This window comes from Dasypus novemcinctus, chromosome X (genome assembly GCF_030445035.2).
Source record: "Dasypus novemcinctus isolate mDasNov1 chromosome X, mDasNov1.1.hap2, whole genome shotgun sequence".
Lineage (NCBI taxonomy): Eukaryota > Metazoa > Chordata > Mammalia > Cingulata > Dasypodidae > Dasypus > Dasypus novemcinctus.
The window spans coordinates 41,667,097-41,676,803 of record NC_080704.1 but is presented as its reverse complement, the minus strand read 5'-3'; the positions used below and the strand labels follow the sequence as shown (position 1 = coordinate 41,676,803).

Sequence of the window (9,707 nt, the reverse complement as noted above, 5' to 3'; positions counted from 1 at the left end):
CTAAAAAGTTAAGTTCATTTGATATGTTACACCTTGCATTGAAAATGTTTAACATGCTTAATCCAAGTCTCCCTCCTAGCCCTTATTCCAAAACCTGTTCCAATCATATCCTGGGAAGGACTGGCAAACTTACATGCCACCCTGCCAGGGCTAAGCATTTTCTCACCAGGAAGGAAGCAGCAAACGAGGTGGCTATGATTCACTTCAGCTTAAACCCTTCAAAATAGTCTATGGGTAATTAGGACCTGGAAACCAGTTTCTGATGAAAACCTGCAAAATAAAGCCCATCAACTTTGGGCAGATGCAGCCTAAGGGCTTCTGGCCTTTTCTATTGTTGTGGTCCAGTATCCTTTTAGTAAAATCCTATATCCTCAAAATTCTGTTTATTTCTTCCAGAATTCACGTCTTGTTAGCCATAGGGTGATTTCATCCAGCTTCACCCAGGGTGCCATATTCATCTTCCTCCAACCACAACAGAACAGCAGGAGGGTTTTACACCTTGTCAGGTAGGGCCTACTGACCCTAACCATCAGGACACAGTTACAGAAGAATAGTCTTTGTACTTCAGCACCCTTTTAAGAATGAAAGTGTAAACTCTCAGGGGTAGTTGAGGCAGGCTAGATTAGGGAATAAAGAGCTGAATCAGCAATCTGGTAGAAAAAACCCTGCCATTAAGCATGTGGCCATGAACACATCACAAGATAGCTGCTGGAAGGACCTTGAGAGAATCCTCATCCAGCAGGTTATGAACAGCAGGAAGGACTTTGGGGAGGACATCACAGGCTTCTGCTAGGCTTCATGGGAAATTCATGGTCAGATTCATCCATGGTATATTTTACCAGGTTAGCTAGAACAGTAATAAAAAGGGCTTGGATTTTTGTCTAGAATTTGCTGCTGGGATACAGGCTCCAGGGTGCAAGACCAGGATTTTTTGATGAGCAAGGAAGTCAACTCCAGGTCCTCATTGTAGTTGTTCTTCAAAGGCACAGCTCTGTACTCTGTCTTCAGGACTTTGGCCTGGAGGGTGGTCTGAACTTGGAAATTCTGGTCACTAAGCATGTCTTCCTCATATACCATGATATACAGTAGGGCAACTCAGGGTTACTGATTTGGAAGTGAAAGGTCTTGGCCAGCTGCATGGGATTCAGTCTGCTTTCTTTGGGGCCTGGAGGTTTTTTGCATGTAGCTGCTGGTGGCTGTCCAGGCTTTACATATGGATTACTTTGAAGCAGAAGTGTAGGAACTTGCAGTGTAAGGTATTCATTTTATGTCTAGCTTAACATCGAGGCAACATATTCCTCAGCTGTAGCTTGATGAGGAGGACTATCAGAAAGCCTCATTTCTAGATATCCTTGAACCCTACTAATAAGGTCGGAAGGCAGTCTCTTTCCAGATTTCCCAGTTCCAGCTTCATGTGTATTAATATCCAAAAGTAGCATCTCATTCAGCATGATCTGATGAAGGTTTTGTGAGAACTCTGCTGCCAACTCCAAACAAGCAGCAAATGGCTGTTTTGCATGGGCAAAGTCCTTGGCAGTACAGCAGTGCAAACCTTTTGCCATAAGAATGTAAACCAGATTTCTTGTTAAATTATCTTTAATTCCCAGGATGACACCACTATAGACAGTGGTGCTTCCCACTTATTGGGCACTGTCCAGAATTGTCACTCTGATGTCATACCAGTGCCCACCAGACAGGAAGAGTGCCTAGTTCACCTGCACTGGCTTGTCTGTCTGGATGTTGAGGACCACAGATTATTCTCCTTGAGTGTCCTATAGCTTGGGTCACCACAGTGATTGGGATATGTATCCATAGGAATATTTTCCATTGAAATATCAATAAGCAGAGACTTTTCTGTTTTAGGTTGCAGTGACTTCAAACCTCCTCTGACACTCTGAGTAAGGTTGCTAGATGAGCCACACTCTGGGTATTCATTCAACTGTTTATCAGAGTTAGCAATGTATGCAAAATTCTGACTGTTCTTGCAACAATAGCAGGCGAAGGATGCCTATACCCTTTTAAAAGATGTCCAACCAATGTAGGGTTAAAGTTAGAATTGAAATTGAGTCTAACAAAATGATCCATTTGCTTGCAGTGCCACCCCAAAGGATACTGAATTGCCATAAATACTTCCTCAAGATTCTTGTCATGGAATATCTGGAGACTGCCCAAGGTGTGCAGGTTTTATTCAAGAAATGCAGTACCTGCTGAGTGCAAGTTGACCTCATCAGGCTGCAGCACAGCCACAGCTGTCCAAGGGGAGGGCTCTGGTCAGGTTCACATGGTACCACACTTTGCTCTCATGAGCATTGGTCTGAGGGACAGGCTCTGAAAGATGCATCTTGAATTCTTGCAGCACAGGGGCACCTGCTGGTAGTGTATGATGAGGTCATAGAGGAAATCAAAGATGAGGTTGTCTGTCAGGAAGAACTTGGGGGTCTCAACTACCTGCCAGAGTGAATACGGCAGTGCTAGACTTTCTTGTTATGCCAGAATGAGAGCGTAGTCACCCATAAAGTTCTCACTATCACTCACAAGGAAGAAGCTGTCTAGTGTGCTGGTCTCAATGGATTACTTGGTGAGCAAGCACTCAGCCATGTGCCGCCTGTCCTGACCCTGCCCTGAGTTTGACATGGAACTATTTCTAGTTGGAGTGCAGTTCTATGGCTGCCACTGGCCTCCTTAGGTTTCTGCTCATCCTCATTGCCTGGGTACTGCTGGTCTCCTCAGAGTAAGTAGATCTTGCTTCCAGTAAGAACAAAGTAGTGGGGATACCATACTATTCATGGTTCATTATACCAGACACACATACTTAGACGTGCATGGCTTAATCTTTGAAACAAACATATGCTACTGGCAGGATCAACCAGGTAGAGGATGCCATTCTTGATGGAATTGCTGATGTTGTTGTCAGAGTACAGCACTGAGGTGGGAACCTCCTCATAGGCACTGCCTTCAGCCAGCTTCTTGAGCTTGATGAGGATCTTCCTCTTGGGCTGATTGAGGACAGGGTGTCTTTCGGGGGCTATGTCCATGAGCTTGGTGAGAAGCATGTCCTCAAGCACCTTGTGAAGTGTTGGGCCATGTTTCTCTGCTGGGCAATGCTGCAGTTGTCTTCAATGGATAGGATGACAGGGTACCCTGAGGCCACAGAGGTGTGTTCCTTAATGGTGTGCAGGACATCCAAGAACCTGATCTTGGTGGTGAGTGTGTGTTTGTGGTAAATGACTGGCATTCCATCTAGGCCATCCCAGTAGTCCAGCTCAGTGTAGCATCAGCCCATCTGCAGGCGGCGAGCATAAACTTCCAGGGGGAACTCACTGGAGAAATGTTTCTGTCAGCAGGGCTTCTGTGACTGTTTCCAGAAATGTCAAAGCAGAGGTCTCCCTCTCATGGGAGCCAGGAGAGAGTAGCCTGTTCCAGTGACTATCAAAGGGCAAGGGACAGCCACTGACTTTGTTAGTGCCAAACAACAAGTAAAATTTGGGTGGTGAGAACTCTGTCACGCAGTATCATCCCATGTGGGATGTTATTCTGGAGCGGGAGTTGGAGATGGGCATGTCTTGTCAATGACTTTGCACATCCTTCCATGACCTTGCTTGAAACCAGTTTCCAGGGCCCAGGGCTGCAGCAGTGTCTGCTATCACCTCAGCACTTTTTTGTCCCAGGCCGCCTGTTACACTGGTCTCGATGAGGCTATCTAGTACAGCATCAACTGGGTCTGCGGTTGGCCAGGGCTCCCCCATATTTGCTTGGATAGATGGGTACCTCTGTTTCTCATTTATGGTCATATATTCTGGACAGAGATACTTCAATTCAATACTAGATTTGCTGGATCCAGAAATACATTCTTCCAAGGATTCCAGGGCCCTGCTGCTGAAACTCAGTAGGCTTCCACCTATTCCTATGAGCCCAATGAAGATCTCAATTTCTTCTTCTGGAAAAAGTCCTCTTAATGTTGGAGACCTCCAACCTCCTCCTTGCCAGACCTTTCTGTGAAGTGCTTTTTTGTGTGTTTCTCTTGTGTATCTTTCTCTTTAAATGAAGTTATGTTTTGCCTCTTGTCCTGCCTATTCTTTCTGGGAATGGCTTTTGGAGCCAATCTACGCTCTCATCTCTAGTCCCCAGTGGCTGCCCTTAAATCTCAGCTTATACTCTAACCTTCCTTGGGGAGAAAGGATCAGGTGGCCAGACCCTTTGCTTGACCCCTTGCTCCAAACCCTCCTCCCTTTTAACTATACCCATGTACAGCAGGAAGTAGACAGATACAGAAACTGCACCCATCTCCCTAAAAGAAAAAGGGGGGAATGAAGGAGTAAGCAGGTAACTGAGCCAGAGACTCTTAGGCAGAGAGATCCTAAATTAACCAATAGGAAGAGGGATCCTGAGTCGACCAATAGGGTTAGAGTCTTCAACCAATAGAATCCATTGCTTTAATTAATAGTCAGCTCATCAGCATGTCTCACAGCTAGCCAATCAGCATCTCCCAGTTAGGAAACCCTAACTTGGTTTTCAAACCCTAACCAATGTGCTTGTGCAGAACCAGTGATTCACCAATCAGAACATCACACCTGGGGCTCCACCCCCAGGGGCAATGACACAGCTAGAGTATATGAAGAGTGGTTCTGAAGCCCTGAGCATGCATTCCATCTTTGTCCCGGCCAGAGGAATATCAAACTGCGAACACCTAGCCAAGCTGAACACCGAGCTACAAGCTGAGCTGTAAGATCAAGTCAAGCCACCGAGCCAAGCTGTGAGTACACTGAGCAAACATTGAGCTGTGAGAGCAACACTGAGCTGAGCATGCTGAGCTGAGCTGCAACAACAAACATTGAGCTGCAAGACATGACACTGAGCTGAGAACGCCGATCCAAGCTGCAACGACAAACATTGTGCAGCGAGTTGAGCTGCAGTGCCGAGCTGTGCACTTCCATCAGCACCTCAGTGCCTTGGCCCAGATTGAACTGTAACACTGAAGGCACTTCCACTGGTGCCTCAGGCCAGGCTGGTGTTTCAGCTAGGCTTGTTGTGCCTTGGCTAGGCTTGTGCAGCAACATCAGGGGGCATTTCCATCATTGCCCTGATCAAGTTCGAGTTTATTACTGAGCTGTGATTAAATAAAGTTTGATTGTACTGAGGTCCTATTTCTTCATTCTGAAGTCCATCTGAACCAGAGAATAAAAGTGGTGACAACAATTTCCATTTCCTTTTCTTTTAGTGTACCCACCTCCTTATATTTATTCATAAGAAGCTTGCTTCACCCAATTAATACCTGCTAAAACCAGCTCTAATCAGGTTTAACCACAAGAGCAGGTGCAACTAGGTGTCACCTTTACTTCATTATAACAGTAAAAAAAACATGCCCCTAATCACATCATGCCACCACTTTCTTGACATGTGATATATGCACAAGCATGTTTTGTTAGAGCATATGCTCTGCTTAACTCTGCCCCTTGACCCATGTGAGCTCACCATATCCTGTCACTCACGTAAACCAACCCTCTCCAAACCAGATAAAAATCCTCAGACCCTTCAGCTCAGGGAGACTGCTTTGAGGCCTGCCTCTGGTCTCCATGCTGGCCGACCATGCAGTAAGTACTTTCTTTCTCAAAATCCTAGTGTCACGTATTGGTTTTCACATGCTTCGGGTAATGGAGCTCACTTGGGCTGTAACACCATCCTGGGGCTTCCCAGCAAAAAGGGGTTTTGAAGAGAAAGAAGAGTGCATAAGTTTTACAGAAAGAATCATGTTTGGTGGATATTTGGGGCTTTCCAAATATCTTTCAAGCTAGTTTATTGATTTCCATATCTTGTATTTGGTTCATGGCATCCAAATGTCCTCAGAAACATTGTTGCTTTTCGTTTTGCAGACCTTGGAAGTTTTTGATACCTGGATGAGAAATGCATAAGAGTAACTTCCTGAATGACCTGCCAACTCCATGTTAAATCTCTTAGCCATAGTAACTCCATTTTTTAAAATCTTTTCTCACGTTAATACTATAATTACAATCATCTTGCTTCATGAATTGTAACAAAGCTACCACAGTAATACAAAATGTTAACAGGGAAAACTGTATGTGTGAGATGGGGTATATGGGAACCCTGCACTTTCTGCATGATGTTTCTCTGAATCTGCAACTGCCTTAATAAAAAAAAATAATAATAATAAGAAAAATCAATTTTAGCAAGCCATACAAAAACAGGTGGCAGACTAAATTTGTCCCACACGCCATAGTTTGCCAAGTCCTGTCCCAGTACAGTTCCCTTACTTTGCACATGAGGAATCAAGGCAAACAAAGACTTGCTTAAGATCACACAAATGGCTGTGGCATCCAGTTGTTATGTGTTAAAACTTCTTAAAGCTGCTCAGTATTGTCTGCTTATTATTATTATAATTCCCTTCAGTGGTAGTTCCCAAGGACATAATGTCCTTTATTTTAATTAAAGACTTACTCTCAAGGGTCAGACATGCATCAAAATGAACTTTCTCTTGTATTATTTCTAGATACAACTACTTTATTTAAAGAATGTATATAAAAACATGAACCACATAAAGTATATATGCGTGCATGGATTTTTAAGTCAATTAATTATTTAATTGCTCATATATTCTAATAACAAAATATTAAAAATGATGACTGCCTCAGTCTTAAAAGCTAATTTTTTCAGTAACATTTTAAAGACTCATAAGCAACATCAACATGGGAAATTGAGTTTTAATAACTCAATTTGAAATAGGATTGCCATTGAAACTATTTATCAGTTTTATTATGACGGTATTCCTATATTTTAAAAACGAACCAATCCTGATAAATATAACCAAAGTCCATTTTTAAAACACACATAACTCAGAAAAGCAGTATGACATAGTCAGAGAATAGATTTAGTTATGGTCAACATTTTAAAAGACAAGAAACTATAGAAGGCCTATTACGGTTAAATCATTATTCCTTAGAAATATTCTAAAAGGTGAAATAAAAATCATGCAAATATTTTCAAATCTACTTAAAAGACCAAGGCAAATTTTGAAAACAATTTATTTATTTTTCAACATCAAAGGAGCTCCCTTGATGGTAGAAGACACTCCTGTCCTTATGAGTTTAGCATTTTCACGGATAAAATTGCGCCGATGAACTGGTTTGCAGTCAAACAGCTTATTAGTAGTGTTGACTTTGGCTTTTACATTCTGCGGAGGCGTGGTAAACTGAGGTAACCCATTGATATCATATAACCAGTAGGAATCTTCTGTCTGGAAACAAAGATAGGAAGAAATTTAATATGAAATACCTGGTGATTAAGAGGTAAACAGGAAAAAGTTTACCACAATTAACGTATTTTCTCCCTGTAGGGTACAGGAAGCATTACCTATACTGACAAACAAGGTGGACAATAAATTAAGAAAATCTTTTGAGTTTATAAATTAAGAGCCATTTACTAAAGAATTATTTCACCTTTGGAAGTCCTACCTGAAGATGTGTTAAGCATTCATCTGATATTGGGGGGGGGGGGAAATCTATTTAGTTTGCATGAAATTATTGCACATTACCTTGCAAGATGAATTTGTACATGAAAATTTAAGGGTGGCCATAGAATTGACTGGTACAACATGTTGGGCTTTGACTTTTTATATTAAAAAAGTCCAGGCGGAGGACTTGGCCCAGTGGTTAGGGCGTCCGTCTACCACATGGGAGGTCTGTGGTTCAAACCCCGGGCCTCCTTGACCCATGTGGAGCTGGCCCATGCGCAGTGCTGACGTGCGCAAGGAGTGCCCTGCCACGCAGAGGTGTCCCCTGCGTAGGGGAGCCCCACGCGCAAGGAGTGCGCCCCATAAGGAGAGCCGCCCAGCACGAAAGAAAGTGCAGCCTGCCCAGGAATGGTGCCGCACACATGGAGAGCTGACACAACAAGATGACGCAACAAAAAGAAACAGATTCCCATGCCGCTGACAACAACAAAAGCGGACAAAGAAGACGCAGCAAATAGACACAGAAAACAGACAACTGGGGGGGGGGGAGAGAAATAAAATTTTTTTTTAAAAGTCCATAATTAATATAACCATTTGAATACACTGAGAATGTTATAAAATAATTGATGACATTCATAATCTAAGTCCAAGTCGGTACAAATTCTACAGGGATTGATTTAAAAAGCCTTCATTTCTTCTCCACATATGCACAGGAAAGCAATACTGAATTAGGCAATCTAGCATTTTCTGTATGTTTATGTTCATACTTAAGTGTCATTGCTCTGCAGAATTCCCTAAAGCCACCTTTGCTTACTTAGGCCTTCTTCCTCATACTAAGATTTGTACCATGTCTGCTCAGAAAACTCATCAGGGTAAGTCCAGGTCAAGGAAGAATTACAGTGAACCAGAGTTGACATGGAGTGTGATGTTTATGAATGGTAAGTGTAAGAAGTTCTTGGTTATATTTTAATTTCAGCTGCCTTTTCTATCTGGTGTTTGTAGTAAATCTGAATTAGATTCAGTGAATCAAAAGCAGACCAATAGCCTGGGACTGTACAACACAGTGAACCATGTGGTAGAAGATGGACTGAGGTTAGCAGTAGAAATACAAGAGTGTTCTCTCATGAACTATAAGAAATATATAATACTAATGCATGGTGTTGATATCAGGGCTGTACAGGAAAAATATAAGCTATGGACCATAGTTAGTGATAATAGTTGATGATGTTCTTTCATAATCTGTAACAAATGTTTCACAAAAAAAAGGTGTTGGTAGAGAGGTGATGTATGGGAGTTCTGCACAATATGCATGATTGTTTTGTAAGCTCACAACTTATCTAATAAATATATATATATATTTAAAAATTATATTTTGGTGCTTGTGGGTATATCATTATAAATTTTATATTACAAGTAACCTACTTCATGGGTACTACATGAAAGGACCTGCATATGCACTGGAGCTCAGTGGGTACAAATGAATACACCACAGAAAGGCACAGTACCTACACCCAGGCCTAGCAGTGAGTGAGTACACATGTGTGAGCTTCAGGGAAGGTCCTGCCCCCACAGGTGATATTCTGTGGGTACAAATGGGGAGCTACATGTAGGGATTTGAACCTTTGTCTGGCACTTTTCTCCAAGGACCCTTTGAAAACAATGACCTATAAAGAAGACACTATTTTAAAAGTCCTAATTGTTAATGCATGCATTTCAATGAGGTTTCAAATAATTTTGCAATAATTAATGCTGGCTATGTATATATAGATATGTGCACACATACATGCACATACGTATATGTAATTTATTTGCAGAACATTGTTCATATTCTTTATTCCAACATACTGCATTCTAAGTGTCTATTTTATAAAATTAAGATTAAAAATTTTAGTTCTAATACATATATTTAACTTTCTTCAATCAAACTGTGAATCAAAAACAATTATTTCCATTAATTTTTCGAAAACTTTCTGTAGATGTATCTCTATATCCTCTAAATCCAGTTCTCTTTGAATATATAATACAAAAGTGGAAGTGAAAATAATGTAAGATAAATTAACGCTACCATACCTTTTAATGCCTCATAAAAACACTCTTGATTTTTACAAAGTGTGCCAAATTGACAATTATACTCCTCAAGTACTCATTTAAAGAAACAAAGTAAGTTTTCTTTTAGCAGATGGAATTTTCAGAATAAGATCGTGAAACTCTTTGTCCTGAAAAGTAATCAGCTAAAGCCAAT

The 9,707-nt window shown here is 41.6% G+C and overlaps 1 protein-coding gene across 1 annotated transcript in view; it reads right to left on the bottom strand.

Annotated features, from left to right (window-relative positions):
• Positions 1-7,002: 7,002 nt before the first annotated feature.
• The window catches only part of CFAP47 (cilia and flagella associated protein 47), a 477,175-nt gene continuing 474,470 nt past the window's right edge, over positions 7,003-9,707 (bottom strand). The window contains exon 65 of the mRNA XM_071213189.1: positions 7,003-7,249. Coding sequence (XP_071069290.1) covers positions 7,037-7,249 — 213 coding nt within the window. The 3' untranslated portion in view covers positions 7,003-7,036. The remainder of the gene's footprint in view (positions 7,250-9,707) is intronic.